At 37.1% G+C, this 25,961-nt stretch overlaps 1 protein-coding gene across 8 annotated transcripts; it reads left to right on the top strand.

Annotated features, from left to right (window-relative positions):
• Window positions 1-25,961, top strand: LOC103695995 (phospholipase D zeta 1-like). 8 transcript variants are annotated; one of them, XM_008777458.6, is made up of 20 exons: window positions 1-431; window positions 2,886-2,987; window positions 3,979-4,100; window positions 5,134-5,275; window positions 5,742-5,912; window positions 7,119-7,292; window positions 9,594-9,836; window positions 9,930-10,046; window positions 11,857-11,996; window positions 12,117-12,266; window positions 12,409-12,565; window positions 12,661-13,197; window positions 13,664-13,774; window positions 18,770-18,916; window positions 18,993-19,190; window positions 20,651-20,752; window positions 21,725-21,856; window positions 24,280-24,345; window positions 25,325-25,386; window positions 25,485-25,961. In XM_008777458.6, the coding sequence occupies exons 1-20, from the start codon at window positions 213-215 to the stop codon at window positions 25,735-25,737; spliced, it is 3,345 nt and encodes a 1,114-aa protein (XP_008775680.2). In that variant the 5' UTR covers window positions 1-212; the 3' UTR covers window positions 25,738-25,961. The 8 variants fall into 8 exon arrangements, with proteins under 8 accessions (XP_008775680.2, XP_008775683.2, XP_088569622.2 ...); XM_088713501.2 differs by having other exon boundaries at window positions 84-461; XM_008777461.6 differs by lacking the exon at window positions 21,725-21,856 and having other exon boundaries at window positions 41-431.

Here is a 25,961-nt window from a genome sequence, read left to right as displayed (position 1 = left end):
ACAGAACATTAAACCGCCTTGCCGCCGTTGCCGGCTCCACGGGTCTCTCTCTCCTCCCTATATAAAGCCAACGATCTCCGAGATAGCTTCCAGAGATCCCAAGTCTTATTTCGCGGAAGGAAACCAAGGAGGAACGGAAAGAACGTTTTCTTGGTTGGGGGAAAGGAGCCCTTCTTATCGGGCCGGAGCCACGGATTTCTCTCTCTCCTTCCATGTCTTCCGAGCCATTCACCTCCGATGGGGGCCACTGCTACGTCAAGATGCAGTCGGAGCCACCGACGCTCGCCTCCTCCCCCTCCTTCCGGCTGCCGGAGCACCCCAAGATCTTTGATGAATTGCCCAAGGCCACCATCGTCTCCGTGTCACGGCCCGACGCTAGCGATATCAGCCCCATTCTCCTCTCCTACACCATCGAAGTCCAGTACAAACGGGTTCTCGCTCTTTCCCCTTCATTTTTCCGAGTAGTTTTGGGTGTTATGTGTCGGGCGCTTGTTTCTTGATGAACTCTGGTCGTTTCTTGAGTTTTTATCTGATGTTTGTTGGAAAAGATGGGAATAAGGGCTTGGTTTGATGCCGGTTGGGTGAACTTTTGTGATTTTTGGTGAGTTTTTTCATCAAGGTTGCTTCTTTATTGCTTATGTTAGGGAGTCGGGGTTGGGCCGATGCCGACTGTCAGGTGCTTTTTTTTTTTTCACCCCAAGGTTGCTTCTTTATCGATTACGTTAGTGAACTTTGATTCTTTCTGCTCGGTTAAACTTGAGGTGATGCAGTTTGGTTCTTTTGGCTATTCATGCTTGAATTTTATATTGGTAGAGTCAGAAGTTTATTGGTTTGGCAGCATGAAGATTTGGTGTTTTAGGTTGTAGGTGTTATGTTATGTGCGGGAGACACTTTTGCATTGAGGAATGCCAATTGTATGCAAGCTTGTAGATGAGACCATCGACATGATCATGAACCCGAGGTCATATTCCAATTTAGCGGGAGATGGGGCATGTCATTGCCAAGTGGGCTCCGCATGATATTATAATATTTCTTGCCCGTTCATATTGCAGTCTATGCATTCCTCATATCATTAACTGTTTTGATGATTTTTGATTCTTTCTTGCTTCGGTTTTGCCATTTGGACATGAAAAAACATGATAATCTAAAGTTGTGCCAGGAGCACCTTGAGTCAGCCTCATCCCTCATGATCATTTAACTCCATGTGCCCATATTCTTAGTTATAGTTGTGTTGCACTAATGCACTAATGAATCATTCTGGAAAGTCTTAATTACTGTGATCTTGATATAATAAGCAGGATATAAAATGTAGACTGTAGAGGGAAACCTTTGCGTGTGGAGTTCATATCCAACATAATAATTAGGTTTCAAAGCCGAAAGTTGATGATAAGCTTTTCCCATTCTAGGCTTCTAGCTATATAGACATAGGGTGGTCTCTTCTGCACACAAGTTTTAGATAATGATATATCATGAAGAACAATGTTGGCGGTGAAGTTACCAGAAGGAGTATTGCGAAAATATACATTTAGGGTAGAAAATATCTTTTTATTTCATCCCCATCAAGGTATCAAGAATTGAAAAATAAAAATTCTAAATTTTGAAGCAATATAACTTGTATTAGCATATATTGGACTTGACATAGACAAGATAGACTTGTGCAATAGAACTTTTCACCATAGTGATAGAGTCTGTGATCGGTAATTGCTATTCCAGCACCAGAGTATTTAACTCAGCGACTTTTTTCATCAAAAATTACCATTAAAAAGCAATGCATAAGGCACTAAAATGCATTGGGATGAGAGGAAGAGCAAAAAAGAAGTATATATTTTAAATGCAATTAATGGTGTTTTGTAATTTAAGTTCTCAACCTATCAATTAGGAATAAACAAGGTTTTAAGTCCTGGTGCGATGGGGGGCGTGCTGGCCGTCCTACTCCGTTCCTGTGAGAAAGCAAGATCGGGACTGGTCGGGACTCCAAAACCCATCCATGCAGGGAGAGAAGAAGAAAGAGGAAAGAAAGAAAGGAATGAAAGATGAAGACAAGAAAAAAGTGAAAGGAAAGAAGAAGAAGGAAAAGAAAAGAAAGAAAGGAAGGGAGAAGAAAAAGAAAGGAAGGAAGGAAAGAAGGAAGAAAGGAAAAAGAAAGAAAAAGAAAAAGGGAAAAAAAATAAAGAGAGGGATAAGAAAAAGAAAGAAAAAGGAAAGGAAAGAAAGGAAGGTAGAAGAAAAAGAAAGGAAGGAAGGAAAGAAAAAATAAAAGAAAGGAAAAAAGAAAGGAAGGAAAGAAGGGAAGAGAGATGGGGGATATCCACCAGAATGCATGACAGGGACTGCTGTTGGGATTGGGTGGGACAGCAGGGCGTCCCGTTCCATGGACCCGTCCCACAGGATTTAAAACCCTGGGAACAAGTATATTTTGCTCAGGATTTCTGTTTTGCATGATTGCCAAAAGTAGAATGGATTTCTGACTTGATGTGCCCTCCGCCTTCTTCTGGTTGGTTTAATTTCTTGAGAACTAATTCTTTTCTATTTGTTACCTTCTTTATTTTCTTGATCGATAAGATTCTGGCAGTTGAGTTTATTGTGTCATGCATAATGCAATTAGGTTGCTTTTGTATTATATTTAAGTTGTTGGAGTTGTGGAGTTCCATATAGTTTGATCTAAACAAGGAACCACTTTTTCTTTTGAGGAAAAAATATGGGCTTTGTGCTAACACAACATTAGATGATATGCTAAACCAGCTGCCTCGATGTCTCAATATTTATCTGCTTCTCTAAAGGATGATATATAAGCTTCTATTTGCTTTTCTCAACTTGCATAATGTCATATTTTGGTATATGTGTATATACATCGTTTTGTTAACTTGTGTAATTCTATTCATCAGTTTAAATGGTGTTTGCTGAAGAAAGCCTCGCAAGTTTTCTATCTACATTTTGCATTGAAGAAACGAGCATTTATTGAGGAATTCCATGGGAAGCAGGAGCAGGTGGCTGAAAATCTCCATTTACTAGATTTTTTTTCTAATACCATTTCGTCCATTAGAGAATTATTCCTTGTGTGACTTTTTCCTGTATTATTTAAGTATGGTTGCTGGCTGTGTTTTAGCCTTGTTCTTCCATGTGTAAGCTATTGGCCTAGTTATTGATGTTTCCGATGGTTGGAAATTCTGAAACTAATTCTCAAATATTCGTCAAAGTTTTCTCTATTCTATCCAATCTAATAAGGGGTACCTTTTCTTCTTGCTCTTCAAATAATTTGCAATTTTGGATCAGTGAGTTTTCCTTGAAACTCCTTAGAGGGTTGCTGAACTTTGTCTTTTTTATAGAATGTTTTTACAATATTCTTTAATTTATTTCTCTTGATTCTTTTTGCTCTCCAAATATTTTCTTCCAGTTATTCTGGTTCTTTTTCCAAATTGTGAAATGGTGTTCCTACAGCATCATACCTAGCTTCGAACTTCATGAGTGTACCGGAAACATGTAGCCTATGCCTACAAATTTGAATTTTCTAACTTCATGACCACAGCAGAAACATGTTGCCTATGCCTACAAATTTGAATTTTGCGTATCACAAGGTTCACCGTCTTGATATCGGACCCCGTACCGGTGCCACACTAGCATAGTGTCGGTATGGAGTTTTTTTTGGCTTACCGAGTGTCGGTAGCCGCCCATATCGGTACCGGTACTGAATTGATACGGTATAGTACGCCCGGTTCGGGCCGGTACAGCATACCATGGCGTATCACTTTCTATATTTTGCTACTTACTCTTGAGGATTACAAGCATCTTTCCACTGCTTCTATCTATTGACACTTCTGATATCACTTCTTGTGCGCTAAACCCATCTCGATGGCTATTTGTAGTTGAACATTGACTTGGGTATATATGGAATTCAGTAGAAAAAACCTTTTAGTTTTGTTTAATGTGAATGACATGTCTGTAAATTTAATCTGCTTTTCTGTAAAATTTTTATTGAAGGTTAAAGAATGGCTTCAAAATCTTGGTATAGGGGAGCATACACCAGTTGTACAAGACGATGATGAAGCTGATGATGAGCATGTTCTTATACATCATGAGGAAAGCTATTCATCTAAAAATAGGTATTCCTAATGTTCACACAGAAAAAACACAAAATGTGCTGCCACAATCAACATGTAAGCACAAAATTGTATCCCGCTACCTTGTTAAACACGTTTGACAATGCACGACTTTGCATGATATTGCAGTAGGACTCTTCCAATGATGGTTCTGTTTCTATTCGCTGCTTACATGACAAATGAAAAAAAAACTGATCTTACAAAGTGCATTTAAAAATGTCTTTCTTGTAACCTCTGCACTGTTTAGTCACATCTCACATGAAGGCAATCTCATTCACATTATAGTGGTTTGATAAATTAACATTATTATGAATCAATTAGAAAACTAGAACTTCCCTTCATCTTCTTCATTTAAGTTCAATTAAAAAGTTAAATTGATTGCTTTCACTGACAGACTTGTTGAATCTCTCATAGTTTTCAAGCACAATGGATGCTTCTAGAGATTTTGGTTTATTGAAAGGTAAACTGTCAGTCCACTTTTCTCGTGACATACAGCCAAGTCAGAAAACACAAGGAGTCCAGTAGAATTTCATTTGGTGGAAGTTCTGTCTTTTCTTTCTAGTTGCCAGTTTTCATTCCATCTTTTATCAGTGTTGGTTAACATATGCAGGCTTTATCCCATCAATTTAAGATCAACTAGCTTGTCAACCTGCACTCTTATTCTGGAGCTTTGGTGAACCAACTAGCTAGTGCCAACATGTATTATAAACTTTTTCCTACACCTCTGATTCTGATATTTCTTTCAATATTCTTCTAGTGCCTCATTATCACTTTGAGGTATCTAAAATACATGTTAGCAATTTACTGAAGTATTGCCTATTTATCTACTTTTGTAAGAGGGAAGACAATCCCCAATTTAAACAAACTCATGGTCTGATATGAATTATCTATGCAAAGAAAATAATTAAATTAAAACAAACTATACATTACGGACAATTTACTGTTCCATTATGGTATATTTGAATAATATAATTAGGCATCATATACTGTTTTTCTTGTTAAATACCGATACTAAGGATGTTCACTCTTTGCGCAGAAATGTGCCTTCTAGTGCTGCATTGCCAATCATTCGACCACAACTAGGAAGACAACACTCTATATCACACAGGGCAAAGGTGGCTATGCAAGGGTATTTAAATCACTTTTTGGGGAACTTGGATATCGTGAATTCTCGTGAGGTAAGCTTGGCCTCTGTTTGGCATGATAAATGTTATACAATTTGGTGTCAACATGTCCTTTGAACGGTGAAAAGTATGAGCCATTTTTGAGAGGTTGGGTAAACTAACAAAACGTGATTTATATTCTGTACACTGTCACAACTTTTATGCACATTCTTGCATTTTGTGTCTCGTGTAGTTTATTACTGATTGATACTACTTGTTTTTAGAATTCCTCTCAGTAATATGTTTTGCTATATTTCACTTCTTTTTCTTGAAAGTTTATCGCTACCGTATAATATGTTGGACGCTATTGATTCCTTGTTTGTGACTAATGTACTTAGTTATGGTGCGTAGTCTAGTGGTTTTGTTTGGTAGATTTCTTTCTCTCTCTTTTTTTTTTTGGAAAAACGGCATAACTATAAAACTGTCCCAGGGTTGATTTTTGGTCATGGTTATGGATTGTATGAGCTTTTATAAATTTCAGGTCTGCAAGTTTCTGGAGGTCTCCAGGTTATCATTTTTGCCAGAGTATGGACCTAAGCTAAAGGAAGATTATGTTACAGTGAAACATTTGCCAAAAATTCAGAGGGAGGGTGACGACAAAAGATGTTGTGCATGCCACTGGTTTACTTGTTGTAATGGCAACTGGCAAAAGGTATCTTATTACATGTTTTGCAAGTTGCAAGCTCTTAGTTGAGTTAATTAGCTAGATTATTGTTTCAAATTTTCAAATGTATGGCTGTGTTTTCAAATTTAAGTATAGAAAAGCTTATATACTACATGGAGCATATATCCATTCAGGTGTTCTCATGACGCAATCATGCATTGCCTGACATAATGGTGTGTGTAAATACAAAGTACAGTATTTTAAAACATAAAACTAGAATTTCTATAAACCATTTTTTGTCCCATTTTCTTATATGCTGAAACTTGTTTGGACCAATCTTTGCTTTATAACACCACATCCAAGGCCATCCTAGGTAGAACCAGGTTTGGCGGCTCATAGCGGCAGCTGCCTTATGTAGCCTTAGCATCCATAATGTGTTACATGATTTGAAAGCACAGAATGGCCTTTTTGAATTTACTTTGCTTGGTAAATAGAGAAATAGGTAGCATGGTTTGTTTTGCTAACAATCACATTCCTCGGGATCTTTGTAGAGGAGAACTTGGGTTGTAGAAAGGTAAGCTGCAATTGCTGCTGGCCTGGATGGGCACCAGCTAGTGATCACAGGGCTATTCCTGGAAATGTGCTTCCCACGGGTCCAATGACCAGGATGAATGCAACTGAGCAATGTGCCAGCTGGACTCATCTTGACCAGTTGCGACAGCAGCCCTCTATGATGCAGACTGCATCTCTTAACAGCCTGAACAAGAAAGGCTTTGGAAGTGAGTAATTGACACTTAAAATTTTAGGAAGCAAAAGTGATTTTAAAGTGCCTATACAAGGTAATGTCAAAATAATGAGATATTTGGACTCCAAAAGTGGAGGAAAAGAGATAAGTAGCTCAATTTTTAAACCAAGTTTGGTCAGCGGCTAGCAATAATAACAACTAAAGATGCTTGAGCCAAAGGTGTTTTGAAGCACCTGGAAGCTGGTACAGGATCCACATTAAAAATTTGTAGTCGATGTGGGACCCCAAATAAAATATTGTAGTAATCAAACCAAGGATCACATCTTTGAGATGCTGAATTCTGCATGTAAGCATACATAGTTGTGTGTATCATCCCCGTTCATGCTATAGTAACATGATTTTTAAGACCCTATAGTCGTACACATTATATAGATTTCATCTCTTATATTGTGCTTCTCTATATCAGTGTCACATATGAACTGATGAGTTGATTGAATACTCTTTTATAGGTCTGGGCTGTATTGAAACCAGGGTTCTTGGCCTTACTGGAAGATCCTTTTGATACAAAGCTATTAGATATTATTGTTTTTGATGTGTTACCACCTTCAGGCGGAAATGGTGAAGGCAGGGGTTTTCTAGCAAAAGAGACAAAAGAACGTAATCCTTTGCATTTGGGATTTCAAGTAAGTTGCTTTAGATCATTCTTTCAGTATGAGTTATTATTTTCCCCTTTGGAAAAATCTGCTATTAATGCTCAATTTCATTAGTCATCTGATTTGTATTCTTATTTTTCATAAACTAGTTTATTTAAATCCATGATATTAACATGTCAACTCTGAAGCACTAGAAGACTGGACCTTCACACCAAATAGTGCATGTTTGAACCATATTAATCCTTATGAGTGACCTATGATCCAAATATTCTTATCATCAAACCTAAATCCACATGAAATCTCCATTAACACAGATGTCTTTTTTTGAAGGAATCATCAATGCAGGAGGTGCCATTATTTGTTTTCATGATCTAGGCAACAAGCAGAAATTGAGTGCACCAGATCCTAACATTGTGTTTGTCTGATGACTATTGGAACAGATTTGTCCTCTATATTCTTTAGAAACAAGAAAAATTACCTGTTCATATGAAACCAAATGAGTCGATGCCCCTAATGAAGATTCTAGATCTTCATGAATGGCGCTTGGTTGTTCATAAGAAGCAAATTGAGTACGTAGAGTCATAGACCTTCTGAAATCACATTGATGGAAAGGATGCGCAGTAGCATCAATTTATTCCTTGCATATCATAAATTTTTGCTACAATAATATTCCTTTTCCAATGTATTCACATTATGGTTTTCCAATAGAGCAATCTATATGAAAAATTGAATTTTGTGAGGAGTTATGCAGGATGCTTTCTTATGTTCTTTGACTGCAAGCTGAACGTCTATATGACAAGAATCTATAGTTAAATTGAAGAAAATAACTATAAAATTCTAATTTTTTACATCAACCTTTTCATCATATTACAAATCTTTTTATAAGTTCTTAGTAATATTTTTCAATAGAAACATCGATATCTTAATTCAACTGAGACAAGAATGAAAAAGGAGCATAAATTTGACAAGTTAAAAGTGATTTGGGTTCCCTCATGATAATGATAGCTGGTGCTGAGAGAATGAGAGAGAGATACATAAGCTAGGATGGATTCTGCGAGAGGCTAGGAAACCCAATACAGAAAAGTTACTCCACCCAAAATCAAGGTTCCCCAAATTCGTGGGTTGCTAATCATCTTGTCTTGTATATTGATGTATAGAGCCTCCAAATCCAGCCTATCAGATCCAGAAAATTGTGACATATGAACTCATATCATTTGCTTTATTGAAGATCTTGAATGAGAAGCAGTCAAGGTTAACAGTTTGGCTGCAAACTATTGTTTAATGCAAGTACCGATCAGGATGTTCTGATACGATTTTATGGGGTTGCTTTAAAGAAATGGATTAAATATGAAAAAGTGAGTTTAGTTTTGCAATATGGAAGAAAGTTACAAGAATTCTTATTTTTGCTGTTGCATTTGGATTGTATTCATTTTGTCTCTCATGAAATGGAATTATGAAGAAACCCGTTTTGCTCTAAAAAAAATTATTAGATAATTGCAAAAAAAAATCAAAAGAAAAGGCATCTTATAATGCAAATTACTTTTTTTGAAAGCTGTTTAAAGCAAGTTAGCAAGACCTAATATAAGCATTTGGCATTATGTTTCAGATGGAATCCAAGAGTTTTTCTGAAATTATTTCCTGGATAAAGATAAATTATTAAAATCTAGAAAGGTGCACATTTTTTTCACAGGATAAAAGTCAAAATAGTTCACCAGGATCTTATACTGTTCCTGTACATAGTTCCTTATTTATTTTATGTTAAAGTTTGCCCTCTTTAATTCAATTTTTCTAGTTGTCTACTTTAAATCCATAGTTGATATCCTTTCCAAAATAACAATTTATTTATTTAATCCTAACTAAACTATTAAATTGAATTGCATTTTTAGTTTGTATCAAGGTTTAAATTTTCAATATTGGTACCAGTACCTTATTTGTACAGACTGCATGGACACACAGTATGCCTGCTCATGCTGGCACAGCAGAATTGAGATGTTGTATCATGTGTTGCTATGCTACGATATTGAGACGTGTGGGTACCTTACTGATATGGTACCAGCACCAACCAGTATGCACCAATACTCCAATTTGTGGCTTGCATATTATCCTTTATCTGTTATATGAAAGTACTATAACTTTCAGAACTGGAAGCCGATTAGTATTGATATTTTGGAACTATATGCATTTGATTACTGTGAGTTATAATGTACTTTGATTAACTTGGCACTTATTTTTCCATAAATTTCTGTAAGAAGCTACTAAGTTGTAGTTGTCTGATTATAATTAAGATTTCATGATTCAAGTTAGATCTCTAATGAACATGCATCACAGTAGGTATTTTGCGGGAGAGGAACTATAAAGTTAAGAGTGAGAACTAGTGCTAAGGTAAAGGATTGGGTTGCCGCAATTAATGATGCTGGATTACAGCCTCTAGAAGACCGGTGCTATCCTCACCGGTTTGGTTCTTTTGCACCACAAAGGGGTTTGACTGAAGATGGTAGTCAGGTTCAATGGTTCATTGATGGGCAAGCTGCATTTGAAGCAATTGCTTCTTCCATTGAAGAAGCAAAATCAAAGGTATGTTTTCTTGTTTGTTTTCAAAATATCAATTTACAATTAGCATGTTAACTTGATTCATGGAAGTCTATGATGATGGGAAGTTCAATGCAGATATTCATTGCTGACTGGTGGCTGTGCCCAGAATTATATCTACGACGTCCTTTTAGTGTTCATGGATCTTCCCGACTTGATGCTTTGCTAGAAGCAAAAGCTAAGCAAGGTGTCCAGGTATTACGTGCACAATGTTATTGTTACTTTCTTAAGTTTGTACCTGGCTTATGTCTCGTGCCAAGATTCATAAGTCGTTGATGTTGTAATTGTGCATTAGTTTGTTGGTTTTGGGGAACTTACTTATGAGAGACATGCTTCCATTCTTATGGGCTTCTTGCAGTCAAGATTCCGACAACTGTCCCAACAGGGATATGTATGGTGACGATAACTTCCATGTTACATAAGAAACCTAAGTCTGGTGTTTATGTGTTATCATGCTTTCCATTTTTTTAATGGATATGCAAGTTTGCATGATTAAATTGACAATGTATGTGACAGCGTTTTTTGGAGTTAATTTCGAACTTATGCTTTGGGATGATGTGTTGTCATATATTTTATGTCAAAAATAAAGTTGGCTAATAATGTGCAGAAGAACATGAGATAACTATATCAATGATATCCGTCATCACTTATCTATTGATGGAAATTCCCAGGTACTTTTTGGGTAGTATCAATGATATGATCTCTAACACTATCTTATGTGAAATCTACTCTCTCCAGAATAGGGAGTTCTGTTATATGTTCATAGTCTTGGCTGGTTGACTAGTTAATGAAAGAAGCTAGCATAATATCAGATACAGGGGCTTGGATGGTTTACTTCTCTCAGAGTTATGAATATTGCAGTTGTTGACAGGAGTTCTTGTTCATACCAACTTCTAACCATTTATATCCACTCCGCTTTCTTTTAGAAAAATCAATTTGAGCTCACCTTCATTCTCACCTCATAAAACTCAACCTTTATTGAGGAAGGGAAGATAGAAGCATATTAGAGAGAGAGTGAGAGTTTCTTCTTCTCTCTATGGTGGGTATTATCTTCATTCAGTGGTAGGATCCTTTCTTAATTATGCAGGATTGGCTTTTCCATCTCCAGTGGCAAAATATTTCCTTGTTGGGATATTCTTCTTTTCATTTTTCTAGCATAGTATAAATTTTTTATTATAGCAGTTTGAACCCACCAGGATGTTAAAGACAAGAGGGATTGAAAGCGACCTAAAATTTGGTGTCTGAGGACAATTTGTTTAACTTTTGGAGCTTTTAAATTAAGAATGCAAAGATAATGTAGGTAGCTCCAATCCAACTTTGTTTTATGCCTTTTGTGAGATACAATCCACTTTGGGCAGCAACAATATCTGGAATGTGCGTATGCATTCTGGTATTGCACTTGGACTGGAGGATGGTTTTGGGGGCTGGACCCTTCTTTTATGTTTCTGTTTCTTTCTTTTCATATCCTGTCACTTATCCTGGTAGTTTCTAGGGGTGTCTTTCTTGTTGTTGCTCCCTTTTTTGCTTTTGGGATGCAGTCTTGTTAAGGACTTTCTAGGGCCACATCACCTCCACGTCCTCGCTTTTGCACTTTTGTTTCCACCTGAATTTTATTATTTATAGATGTCAAGTTTCTTCTCAGAGAATTCCATAACTACTCATAGTTGGAATACTCATTTGTATGCACTTTGCCTTTTTAAATAATTAACTTTTACATACAGTTTTGTACTATTTTAGTAATTTAAACTTGGTACCTACTGCTTTTATCAACAATATTTACAAAATATTGTGATTGATCTATCCACTTAGTTGATTATGATCTTGATGTTCTTTTCACAATTCTTTTTCTCAATTTTCAAGTTTTAATTAGGGAACCTATGCTTTTTTTTTTGTCTGGTGTCATGCAACATCTATTTCTAAACTCAGCCTCTACTTTCAAATTTAGAGGGTAATAGAATTACATTCTAATTGCTTTTAGTTGGAATTGTTTTCTGATGATTTGCAGATCTACATCCTTCTTTACAAAGAAGTTGCCCTTGCCTTAACTATCAACAGTGTATATAGTAAGCGAAGACTACTTAATATTCATGAGAATGTGAAAGTTCTACGCTATCCGGATCATTTCTCAACTGGCGTCTATCTGTGGTATGAAATTGTACTCTAAGATGACTTAGCATATGTTAAAATTGTCTTATCTGCTTTATTGATGCTCATTTTGATAGCTTTGATTTTATAATGCTTTTAATAATTTATAGTTATATTTAGGTCACATCATGAGAAAATTGTGATCGTTGATAATCGGATATGCTTCATTGGGGGACTTGATTTGTGCTTTGGTCGTTATGACAACATTGAGCACAAAGTTGGTGATTTCCCTCCTCTGATCTGGCCTGGAAAGGACTATTATAATCCCAGGTATTCTAATGTGAGTCCTTCAAATAAGCTCATAGGTGGAAAACATGCAGTTGACATTTGTCTAAAGAATTCTGAGAATATGATAGATTATAAATCAATTCTTTGTCCCTCCATGTCGTAATGTATTTTTACTGAATGTAAGGGAATCTGAACCAAATTCTTGGGAAGATACAATGAAAGATGAATTGGATCGTGGAAAATATCCTCGCATGCCTTGGCATGATGCCCAGTGTGCACTTTGGGGACCACCTTGTCGTGATGTAGCAAGACACTTCGTTCAACGTTGGAATTATGCTAAGGTTGCTTATCCTGTGATGGTTCTATTTATTTTCAGTGTCATACTTCTTTGAGGATTCTTATCATATTTTTCTGAGTAACATCATTTCTTTCCCAGAGAAATAAAGCTCCAAATGAGCAAGCAATTCCATTACTGATGCCTCAACATCATATGGTCATTCCACATTACATGGGAAAAGGCAGAGAAATAGATGCCCAAAATAAGCAAGAAGAGATGAACCATAAAGATATAGGAAGGCAGGATTCCTTCTCCTCTCGTTCGTCGTGTCAAGACATCCCATTGCTTTTACCTCAAGAGCCTGATGGACCATCAATGTCTAATGGAAGTATAAAGGCTAATGGGTTGGACATAAATTGCAGCCTTTCAGACTATCCAAATACAGCAAGTCAGACCCAGCCCTTTTCTTTTCGGAAGACCAAAGTTCAACAATCAGCTCAGGACATGCAGATGAAAGGTTTTGTGGATGATATTGATTCTGAGCAGCCTCAGAGCGAAACACATTTTGATGTGATTGCACAGCCATCTTTTCAGAATTTGGATAAGGAGTGGTGGGAAACACAGGAGCGAGGCGATCAAGTTGTCTCTGTTGATGAAGCTGGGCAAGTTGGTCCACTCACCGAATGTAGGTGTCAGGTTGGTATAACTCTAGTTTCTAATGACAGAGGTGATCTAGACTTAAACTTGATCCTTCCCTCCTCTGGTCGATTCAAATTTTACCATTTTATACATCTAATATATATGTGGATGTCTGTGCAGTTAAGTGGACTAAACTACTGCTTAATGCATAAACATGTACCACTAAAACAGTTCTGCACGGGCTAGCTATTTATGTTTCCACTTGAGTGCTCGAGCAGCATTTTTTGATAACATTGTTAGTATTTGACACAAGCACAGAATACTTGTATTGATGGAGTATAATGAAATTGCACTAATATATTTATAATCTTTACTCAGTTTTGTTGATTTTCTATTCTACTTCTGAGGATTTGTAATTCTTACCTTTCCATATCTGCAAGAAAAATTGATTCATTTTATTAGAATTTGATATGTACATTATCTACTACTAACTTAAATTTTCGAAATCACTTTTTGAGTGTAGGTTATTAGAAGTGTCGGCCAATGGTCTGCTGGTACAAGCCAAACTGAAGAGAGCATTCATAACGCCTACTTATCTGTTATTGAAAAATCAGAGCACTTTGTATATATTGAGGTGAGGACTTTTCATTTCTGTATAGGTGAGGACTTTTCATTTCTGTATAGGTGAGGACTTTTCATTTCTGTATAGCTGTTGCTGTGAATTCCTACTCTAATTGTTTAACTGACCTTGATTAAGAACTATACGCATAAGCTGCCTTGGTAAAATAATAAGTTTGAAGTGCTAGTGTAAATCCTTATCAAGTTTGTTTGGACGCTCCAAGCAGAATGATCTTCCAGATAAGGAATAAGAAGTTCGTTATTGTAGCGTCATGCAACCTAGGAATAATGGATGCTGCAAGTTGCATTCCATGCCAATATCCGATACATATCAGATCCAAATACTTTTTGGGTATGGCTAGGATACATGTCAGATATCTTTTTCTAAAGTCAAAAGGGTTTTTCTTGCATATAACTCCTCCCTTTATATGTCAATTGCATATGAAGACCCTTCATTTACATAGTTCTATATGAATACCTCCCTTTTGTCAGAAATGCCCAAGAGGACCCTAATTTAACTATCCATTAGCTGTAGTGGAATATTCTGCATTTCTTCCCATGCCTGTCCTCTATCGACCCTTTGGAACTTCTAGCTAGTGAGCTACTCATGCTCCTTGGTGCAACCAACATGAGGCTAGATCTCCTCGTTGCCACTATTGCTATGGTTAAGGTCTTGATTATAACTCATGACTCAGTAATGATGACAAGAGTAACTGACTGGGTAAAAGCTTCAAAACGTGGATTAAGGAGAGACATGAAAGAAAAGATAGTGAATATTCCATTATGGCTGATGGAAAGTTAACTTGGGTATCCTATCAGGAAGTTTCTAAGATAAAGAAGATATTAATCTGCAAATATGTTAATAAAAAGTCTTTATATGCAATTAATCTATAAAGGAAGGGGTTATGAGAGAAAACTCGATAAAAAATGGCTCTAGATACTTTGTGGATATGCCCAAGATGCTTCCTAATACCTCTAGGAAAGGGAGAGGGCTTTTGTTTTTTAGATGAATGTTTCCCTATTAAAATCAGATGGTTTCTTTGAGAGTTTGTGATGTGACATTATTGTTTGGAGTTGCGATTGTGGTTTATGGATTTGAATGATGACTAAAGAATGGAGTTACCGGATGTTGGTGTTATTATATGAAGTATGGACTATGATATTGCAATGAACCATTGTCTTTTGATGCTTCTTTTATGTATACACACATCGCACTTCGTGCATATACATACATGCACACACACATACACACATATTGTGATATATTCCAATCATATCATATTCTATTTACAGCTAAACTAGGTTATTGTATGTCTTGGACTTTGGTGAATGATGTCTTTTATGGCTTGTATGTGCCTACACTAACAAGTAACAAATAATCCATTATTTTGAGTATTGTCCTTCATGTGCCTGAACATCATATCTCATCTGAACCCTTGGTTAAAATCTGGTAAAAAATGTAAGATGCACCAACTAACTAAACTAAACTACATGAAACAAGATTTCCACTATGAAAGCAAACATGCTGAGAGTGTGAGGAAGGCCTAAGGCTGGCTCTAAGTATCCCTCCTCCCAAAAATCTTCATCAAGAAACACATCCTTCATATCCATTAGGCGGCAAAACTTGACCCAAGTCTGCCAACCTACGTTCAAGAAGCTTGGCTTAGGGAGGCCTTTTCATTATCTGAAATTCTGGGTTAACTCAAACCTAACCAAAATAAGGACCCTGTTCAATACGGGACATTTGAACCCAATGGCTTAACAAGTTCAGTTGATCCTAAGGAACTTTAGAGGCCAAGGTACAACTTCCATGCCCCAGAAGTCAAGTATGAGCGAATAAATTTTGTTGATATTATGATGAGATATGACTTCTACTCCAGTAGGATAACTTTTTCCTTGGTATTTAGCAAGGTCTGCAAAATTGATACTTGGGAGCCATAATGGTACATTACCAGTTCAGTTTGTATGATCATATGACACAATATGCCCCCTGTATGGACACAGGCTCTGAACAATTTTTGTTTCTCACTTCAGCCATGTTACTGCCCAAAACCCAGTAGTACAGGTTGGTACCAGATGGTCCGGGTATTTGGCTCATATACCTGACTGAACCTTAGTAATGTATTGGTACTTTACCAATACGGTATGATACTATCGGCACAGACAATTTGGCTTGGTATGGCAGACCTTGGCTTACTATTTAGCTATTATCTATTGCTAATATCTTCTTTTCTTATAAACAAATTATAATATTGTTAACATAACATCTATGTAAGTAGATTAATTTTTTTATCTATCTAGTCTGACCCAAACCTGTCCTGATTTGCATTCAACCCAGTGAAATCTGGATCATATTTGGGTTGAGCATTTTTTGACCATACCCGAATTTGGCCTGACCCAAACTAACTGAATTAGCACCCAAAACTTGTTGAACATTGCTCAATTTGGCAACATAAGCAAAGATTTCCTCAAAATCTAATAACACATTCATATTTAAGCCATAAACCCATAAGTCATAGTGTAAAGTGTAAATGCTTCAGAAATTGGGTACATATTCAGTAATCATGATGCCTTCTCTAGGCAATTGTGCATTCAATGCCAGAACACACAAGGCACATGCTACAAGACAGAGGATAGCCAACTGCTCTTAGTAGTTGATTATAAGGACATGAAACTTGTAATATTGTGATGACCTTGACAAGTGGAAAGGCAAACTTGGGTAAGTGTATACTTGCAAGCACTTACAGTTTGGTCATGCATGTCTTATAGGTTAACTCTTACATTCTTACATCCTTTGCAAATGGAAGACAAACAAGCTCAGTTTGCTGGGCAGGATAATATTCAATATTCAAACAGCTGCTAACATATAGCTTTGCATAGAATCATCACCATTAATAGGAGAGATATTTGTGCCGTTAATATGAATTTACATGGCACAAGCCATCACATATAACTAGTTTCATCAAGGCTCAAATGAATCCCAGCTAAAATGTTGGAGGCTATGGCCATAATTACACAAGGTAGTGGCAGGAACAGAAACCTAAAATCAAAATCTCTCAAGAAAAAGAGGTTATATGAAAAAAAGGTTAAAGAATGAACAACAAACGAAAGGAAAAATGTTAAAATTGAATGAATTATAGTGGTGTTGGTATTCAATGGAGGCAATGAAAAAGAGAGTGGGACATCAGGGGCTCAAAAATAAGAGTGTGAAAGTGAAATAAGGAAAAAGGTTGCAGTAATAGTTGGATAACCAGAGAGGAAGATGAAGGCTCCCCCAAGAAAGATTAAATTTTTGCTGGAGAGTCAACATCTGATGTTGGGTGAATAGCTTCTGGTTTCGAGCAGTCCAGTAAGAGTGTGCCAATTAGAGCAGGGAGAGGAAATCTCAAAGGGGAGAAAGAAAGCAAAAATAAAGATGGGGAACTAAGGAAGGTAATGTCAACCTAAAGATGTTTGCCTTCAGCTTAGGTGAAGGCTGGAGGAGAAAGAACCAGAAAAACAAATTTCTGGCCAAGTCGAGTCAACGCCCCCAATTTCTCAAGGGGCATTGAGCAACCTACCTGTGCAGTAAAAGAGAATGTTTATTTTTGAAAAAAAAATGCTCTGATTATTTAGTGAACCATAGAAATATTAAAGAAGAAGTTCTTTGCTGTCCAAATTCAATTTGTGCTGTCCCTCTTTTATGATATAAGGCCATGTTCAATTCGTAGATGAGGAAAACAGCTAAATCTAATATAGGCATAAAACTGATGTCAATATTGGTAATTCATGCCCCATGCAATTAGATATGCTGGAAATCTATTATGCAGACTTGACTACTAATTACTTTTGGCTCAAAATAAATATGATTTTATGTGCGTTATTTATCACGAAGCTGGACACTGATGATTCATAACATGCTTACCTTTTAAGTAGCCTAGAAATATTTGATATCAGGCATAGTTACCAAAGACAGGTTTCCCAAATAATTGATGCTTCATTTTGCTGAGTGAGGGATGTAGGGAATAGGAATTTCAGTTTTGGCCTGATCATAATGTTTGGTTTGCACAAGTAATGAAATCATGATTGTTTCGCTATCACCAAATAGAAGAATTGCAACTTCAATCTAAAACGGGAGGAATCATCATTCCTATCAGAATAACAATGTATGATATTTTTGGTATGAACCAAGTCATAGTATCTATGACATAAATTGTTTGGTTAACTTCAAATTTAAAAATTATCTTATTATTTATCAAGAAATAATATTATTTTATTAGGATGAACACTGAACTTGTAAAATAACAACCATTATAATTGTTATTTTAAAGTCTATGATCCACGTGAGTATATAGTATAGTGGGAGTTTCCAAGTAAATAATAACAGTCATTCTAAATTTGCTTTAATTACCCTGTAAAGGATATATTCAGAAAATTAATATAAAACTTATTCTATTCTAAAATATAACTTGCTAAATTAAATGTTAGAAGGGAAATGTCATTCTTTTCCATTCCTATGAACCAAACATAGCATGATGATTTTTATCTGAAAAAAACCCATAGGTAACAGTTTGGATCCAAATGGGGCGAACGCAGGGACGTGAATGGAATTGGTTTTCATCTTAAGCGCAGTCCATTTCTTGTTTCTTGCATGAGCATCTTTTAAACCACTGTTTCCGACTTCCCCCTGATGTTCTGCTTCATGCAGGCATTTCTTGTTTCATTATCTACTTTGTGGGGTTAGATCCTTGCAGACTAATCTTTAATATGAGTCTCCCCACAACATGAATGTTACCTGCCTAAAAAGGTTAGGTGTTGTAGAAATTCTTATTTTAGAAGCATTTGTTTGATCATTAGTTTATTTAATGAATTTGTTCAGGATAGTTTCTCAGATGATCTTGACACATGAAATGATCCTGTAATATCTCTCCCCTTCCCCTCTTTTCACGCACATGCAAGGATTTCTTTATTTTTTTTGGTGTGTGTGTATGTAAGTCTGACTATCTGTTTTCTCCACTGGTATTTTTTTCAGAATCAATTTTTTATATCAGGTCTTTCAGGAGATGATACAATAAGGAACCGTGTTTTAGAATCATTGTACAGGAGAATTATGCGGGCAGAGAAAGAAAAGAGGTGTTTCAGGGTTATTATAATCATACCCTTGTTACCTGGGTTCCAGGTACCATGCCTTGAATAGCTCATCTATGGCTTTTTTTCTTTTTTATTAGTTGTTTTCTAAACATCTTTTGTGATAGGGCGGCATTGACGATGCTGGTGCTGCATCTGTAAGGGCATTGATGCATTGGCAATACCGAACTATTTGCAGGGGGCCAAATTCAATATTGCAGAATCTTTATGATATAATGGGCCCTAAAGCACATGACTACATATCCTTCTATGGTCTTCGAGCTTATGGTAGACTTTATGATGGAGGCCCTGTGGCTACTAATCAGGTGAGTCTCCTTGCACTTGCAATATTTTTGTTTAATATGGTCTTAGTATCTCGACTGAGAGGTAAAACATAAATGGACTTCTCATCCAGACTTAAAGAATATGTCCCATGGTATGCTGAACCGGCCTGTACCGGCCGGTTCAGCACGTACCAGACCGGTCCGATACCGCAGTGGAAAACGATTTCGGCCCCATAGAGCGATACAGAGGGTGTACCGATGCGAACTAGACCGGTTCGCACCGGTACACCTTCAGTTTTTCACAGCGCGCGGCGAACTAGACCGGTTCGCACCGGTACACCTTGCGGCGTTGTGGCCCAAAGTGGCCATTTTATATTGTTCATTTTATGATTTGTATCAATTGGAATTGGAAGTAATAAGATGCATCATCGGCGCTGTGGCCTAAAGTGGCCATTTTATGTTGTTCATTTTATGATTTGTATCATTTGGAATTGGAAGTAATAAGATGCATCATCTAGCTTAAACCCTAAACATAGAAACATCAAAACACATGAAAAAAAATCAAGAAAACAACAACATCAAATTAAACTTAAATTCATAGAAAAAGATCCAAAAGAGAGAGAACCCCCCCCCCAAAAAAAAAAATCACGCGGTAACCGAAATCCGGCCAAATCAGTGGTACCGGTTCGATACGGCCCGAACCGATCCGGGTCATACCGAATCGGTCCGGTAGGCCACCGGTATGCCTACCGGTACCGGTTCGGCAGACATTGATATGTCCTATCTGGTCCATGTATTCTATCAAAGCCTCTTGCAATGCTTTGCTTTCCTTACAAGGGTCATTTTGAAATTTAATCTTCCCATGGAAGCTAATTTTAGGAAGTTCATAATAATCTCATAAATAATCATGAGGTTTGAGAGGTGCTTCACATACTAGCACACCTATAAGCTTTGTGAAACATATACTTGCATGCAAACTTCTTAAGACCCATACTAGATGTTGGGTGGGCTCAAAGTAGCAGTTGAGAAGGTATTGGTTTGTGCCTTTTTGGTGCATGCAGGTGATTTTGACCTGTATTTGTACTTTTAACACCATTAGTATTATTCTATTCTGCCATGGCTCATCTATGAGATTATCCATGATATCATGCATCCATGTGCTAGTGTAGATATGGACAAACGTTCTTGTATGGGTGTATGTGTGCATGCATTCTTGTGAGACTCTGCCCTTTCAATCACATGCACTCAGTCAGTATTGGGAGTAACTGGTATTGTAGCATGTTGCTTATATTCATCTCTCTTATGTGAAACTCTTGATAAGGGCATCCTCTATGGTGTTTACATATGCTATTGTTTAGATATTTTCTCTGAAAGAATATGGCCATAATGAACAGCTAAATCAGTGGTATAATGGCTTTTTTTTATTTGTCTTTCTAGTTTTCTTGATTTTTGAGTTATATCATGCTGTTAGGTTTTTGGTAATAGATATTTTTTCCTCTCAGGTATATGTTCACAGCAAATTGATGATAGTAGATGATCATATAGCATTGATTGGTTCAGCTAATGTAAATGATAGAAGTTTGCTAGGATCGAGGGACTCTGAGGTATGGTTCTGTTATTTTAATTCACAAGTCCGAATGCAATCATGGATGCAACCATTTGTGTGCAACGTGAATTGATGTTTACATGCATGCATGCTCGAAGATAAATTCGTATATGATATCTGTGTCTGTGCAGTGTGCTGGTGGACCCTTGTGTTTTCTTTTGTGGGTCAGCTATATTTTTTTTGGTTCAATCAATGGGTAACACTTCACAGATTGTATCTTAGACATTCATATTTCCATTGCATAGAAGAAAAACAGTGTGTATGTTTGAAAGTTAGTATCTAATACACCACAGATGAGTCTTTTTACATCAACTGTCGCTAGAAGCTCATTTCTAGTTGTCAGTTAGGGCTTGTTTGGTTCGCAGGAAGCATTTTTCCTCCTAGGAATATGATTCCTGGGAAACAAATTTCCAGGAAGAGGATGCCTAGGAAAGTACTTTTGGCATGTTTGATTGACCATGGGAAAGTGACAAATTTCCAAAGTGCTTATGTTTGGTTGGTCATCCACTTTCCTGGAAAAGTTATGTATAATTCCTATTATGCCCTTAATAAAAATTAGGTGTTTAATGCCTCTTTAATGCTTCTTTAATGCCGAAGGGTCTTTTTGGAAAAAAGTAAAAATAGAGTGATTCCCGCCTCATGGGAAAGTAACTTTTCCATGCTTCTCATGGGAAAGACTTTCCCATGAAATGTGGGAATCATATTTCCATGGAAATATAACTTTCCTGTCTCTCTCCTTTGAAAACTCCAACCAAACAAGAGGCATCTCATTACTTTTCCGTTGACCACACTTTCGCCCCTTCTTTTCCCGCGAACCAAACGAGCCCTTACACATTTCTATACAATCTATTTTTAAGTAGATTACTTTATTTTGTTTTAGTGATGCTATCAACTTTCTGTACTGTATATCTAGTTCATTCCTTTTTTCACATCACTTAAATTTGCCTGGTCCCATTTTTTGTTTGCTTAGATTGGTGTACTTATTGAAGATAAAGAATTTGTTGATTCTTATATGAATGGAAAGCCATGGAAAGCTGGAAAATTTTCGCTTAGCCTGCGCCTATCTCTGTGGTCAGAACACCTTGGTCTTCATGCTGGAGAGGTTTGTTTTACAATTAGAATAAATATATATACTATAATGAATGGCTTCTTTCAAACTTAAATTCTTTTGGTTACTAAGAATCATTTTCTCACATACTTGTCAGGTTATATGGTGATGTTGCCATTGTCTTTGTTGGCCCTATTAGATATCTATTTGTGGATTAAGGATTTGGGAATAGATGAAGATACATGTAATAAAATTAGAATGGTGATATCAAGGTCGGCGGAACCGTCCCGAACCGGGCAGTTTCCGCCATCCCGAGCCATATCTGTGGCTTACCGGTATGGTTCCGACAATGAAAACGGAACTCGTTGCTGGAGCCGGAGAAGAAGAAGAAGAAGGAAAGAGAGAGCTAACGGGGGAGGGAGGGGGAGAGAGAGAGGGCAGCATGCCGGCGGAGGCCGGCCGCGGCCGCTGCCCCTGTTTCGAACGAAACAGGGTTCGGCCATGGCTTTAAAAAAATTCGCAATTTTTAAGTGAAGTCGGCAATTCTCTTAGCCGCAGCCGGGCCTCTGTTTCGAACGAAATAGGATAACCGGCCGCGGCCTCGTTTGTTGCAGCCTTCGCCAGCGTCCGCCACCCTCCTCCGGCCCTCCCTTCCCTGCTCGCTCTCTCTTTCTCTTTTCCTCTCTCCAACGGTCCCTCTCTCGGTATAGGCCCGTCACGGTCTGTACCGAGTTGTCTTGCTGGAGAACTGGTACGGTACCCGGTACCGGTTCCTCCGACCTTGGGTGATATTACCACAAAATAGCCCATTTCATTGTTTAAGATCTAATATACAGAATGATGGGGAGATAGATGAAGATATATATATAAAAGAATTAGAGCTGGTTGGATCAAGCAAGGCATGCTATGTTTGTATGGCTTAGAGTGGTGGATAATAAAGAAAGCAGATGAAAACAAGTTGTGTGGTGGAAATGAGGATGTTAAAATGGATATGTGGTAAAGTAGAAAGAATAAAATAACTAGTGGATATTATTAGATGAGCTATAGGAGTTGGCAAATTAAGGACAAAGTTATGGAAATATTGATTGAGATGGTATGGATATGTATGACGAAGATCTGAGAGGACTATAGTAAAAAGAGGTACTTTGGTTTGTATTGAAAGTTGGAAAAAAAAGGAGAAGAAGACTCAAAATAACATAGATGGAGGTTGTAAGGAAAAACATAGAAAAACTTGGAATAACATCAGAGGTGGCTGGAAATAGGAATGCTTGGAATGAGGATCATTGAAGTTGAACCCAATTAGTTGCGAAAAGGGTAAATGGTTATGGTTGTGAATTATGAATTCGCCAATATCTTATTTTGATCTCTTCTTTGTTTTTGTCAAGAAAAGTGATAGATGTAAATTATGAATATCATTCCTGATGCAGCCAGTTCCATTCTCAATTTTCATTGTATTATTATAATTTTCATGTTTTGTGTCTCACTGGGTTTCTTCTTTGAGGTTTCTAGTGCAAAGATCTCTACATGCACGGCCAGAATAGAATTTTTTTGGTTATTTCCCCTCCCTTTTGTCTTCTGTGTTGATGCTACTGATTCTTTTATTTTTCTGTTGCATCATATCTTCAGTATCAGATTTCTTTTTTGTAGCTTTTTCAATTAGGAGTTCCTGGTTTTCCTTTATTTGTCACCTTGTCTGCCTTATAATGTTCTATTCTTTGAGAATAAGGTGGGTAAATTAAGTGGTCGCCCTTTTGTTAGTAGTAGAATCCTCATATCTGTATGGTGATAAAAGATTAAAGCAACAAGATAGATGGCCGTGCCTTGCAGTAGTTATCTCGATGAATGTGTTGTGAGATGAATTCAACCTAGGGGTGGCAATTTATTTTGCCCCATTAGGTACCTGACTCAACCTGACCCGCAATGAATCCGGGGCGGGGGCGGGTAATTGGTAAAACCCGCCCTGAATCTGTCTCGGATATATATATCTCTTTACAAATCCCCTCCCCACCCTTTGTCCTAGTCGTTTCACTCATGAGAAAGGTTGAACATGTGAAAGTTTGCATTACCATGATGCTTAGTTGTTTATTTTTTTAGTTGATTACTTTTCTTAGTTTAGGAGATATTTTTTTGACTTCTTAAACAGTAATATTTTTGTTTGTTATGTTTCTATTATTACTGAAAAATTGGTTAGTTATGTTCTATATCTTCGACTTTTATTTTGTTTAATGTTATATAAAGTACTAAGATTTATTTGCAGCTTTATCCGATCCGATTTATCCCATCCACCTCTTCTCCTCTATCTGCCCCGCCCCGCCTTGTCTTGAGGCGAGTACGAGGCAGGTAAAGCTAATGGCCTACCCAACCCATACCTGACCAGTTGCCACCCCTAATTCAACCGCACAATACATGATTTTGTGAGTGCTTGTAAGCTCTTTCAAATTATCTTTTATTTAATTATTTTTTTTAAGCTCTTGCAGATCAGTCTGATTCGTGATCCTGTGTGTGATGCAACATACATAGACATCTGGATGGCCACTGCAAAGGTGAAGGAAAAGAAGCACTGATAAATACTTTTTTTATTAACCAAAAAAACACAGTAGTTGTTTTCAACTTTCTTGAAGATCTTCATTATCTTGGTTTTATCATCTGGGAGTTTTGTTGCGTGGAAGTTAGCTTATAGATTGTCTCTTGTCATGTCCAAAATTTGAACAGATGGAAAGAAACTTGTTTAGGTTCCATCTTCAGAACCCATATTTGTATGATATAATCTTATTATTTTTCCCTAAAATTTGGTCTCCAACCTAATTTTATAACAATAGAGGACCTTTCGGTATATTAATTAGCTCATGATGCACTCTGTTACATTTTTGCAATGGGCGAACTTTTCTAGTGACAGTTATACAGTCTGTCAAAGTTTGTTGTTAGTTGTTACATGCATATATTGTTTTATTGTTTCAAGTTCGTCCCATATGCTTGCTTCATTTTGATGTTAATTATATCCAGCCAAGTATTGTTTCCAGAAACTTTTTTGATGGTGTTGCCGACCTGTTTTTAGTTGATGGAAGAGGTGGTAATCTGAATTCCTGCTGCACTTGGGTTGTGACCCACTGGCTCCTGGCTGACTGCTACGGGCTACAGCCCCCTCTCTGACTCTGTGAGAGAGTGTGTCATTGCCAAACTCAAAATATTGTCATAGACAGCAATGAAAGATCTAAATAGCAACCATTTGGAATAATGAACAAATACCACCCTCAAGTATCATATATAAGTGATAGCAGTTGCTCTTGAAGTAGATGAGCTTCCTTCCCTACGTCCATGGATCTTTAGATCTCGAGAGCATGTTTAGATTTATCATAATATCCTTATATGTTTTGGATTATAGGTTTCTATTCTAACAAGTAACACGATTAATATCCAACAAGTTATGTTGTAATAGTATATATTTCAATATGTTATCTGACATTATGAATTCATATTTACTATCCATTACCATTTATAAAGTAATTGTGTTTCTTTGCGCAGAGCAATACTATGATCTACCAGGATGTCTTTTCATGTGTACCCAATGACCTCATCCATTCCAGGTATATATATACATATAATGACAGTTAACACCATTTTTGTCTGGCTGATTGCCCATCAGTTTCATACATGTTTCTTAAACAATTGCGAATATGTGCAGGGCTGCCTTCCGGCAAAGCACTGCTTACTGGAAGGAGAAACTTGGGCATACTACTATTGATTTAGGGATTGCTCCCGAGAAGCTGGAGTCCTATCAGAATGGTGATATCAGAGATACAGATCCTATGGAGAGATTACAGTCGGTGAGGGGCCACCTTGTTTCGTTTCCCCTCGACTTTATGTGCAATAATGAGGATTTGAGACCAGTTTTCAATGAAAGTGAGTTCTATGCATCTCCTCAAGTTTTTCATTAGACTTCATCTGATTCATTGAATTTATTGCTCTGTAACATCCAAGGATTCTTTTCCCTTCTATGATTGTGGTGGCTCTGTGGCTTGTACATGTATTGGAGATTGAATAAAATGTAGAAGAAAGTAGGAGTTCAGAGCCCTCCAAAAATAAGTTGTAGCTCAAAATGAAATGCGTAAGCAGGGATGGTTCCCATTGATTCATTTATAGAATAAAGGCCATTTCATCC

The sequence above is a fragment of the Phoenix dactylifera genome, chromosome 17, assembly GCF_051530095.1.
Source record: "Phoenix dactylifera cultivar Ajwa chromosome 17, Ajwa_hap1_PhDact_Kaust_v1.1, whole genome shotgun sequence".
In the NCBI taxonomy this organism is placed as follows: domain Eukaryota; kingdom Viridiplantae; phylum Streptophyta; class Magnoliopsida; order Arecales; family Arecaceae; genus Phoenix; species Phoenix dactylifera.
The sequence above is the reverse complement of the archived record's forward strand: the minus strand, read 5'-3'. Positions and strand labels throughout refer to the sequence as shown.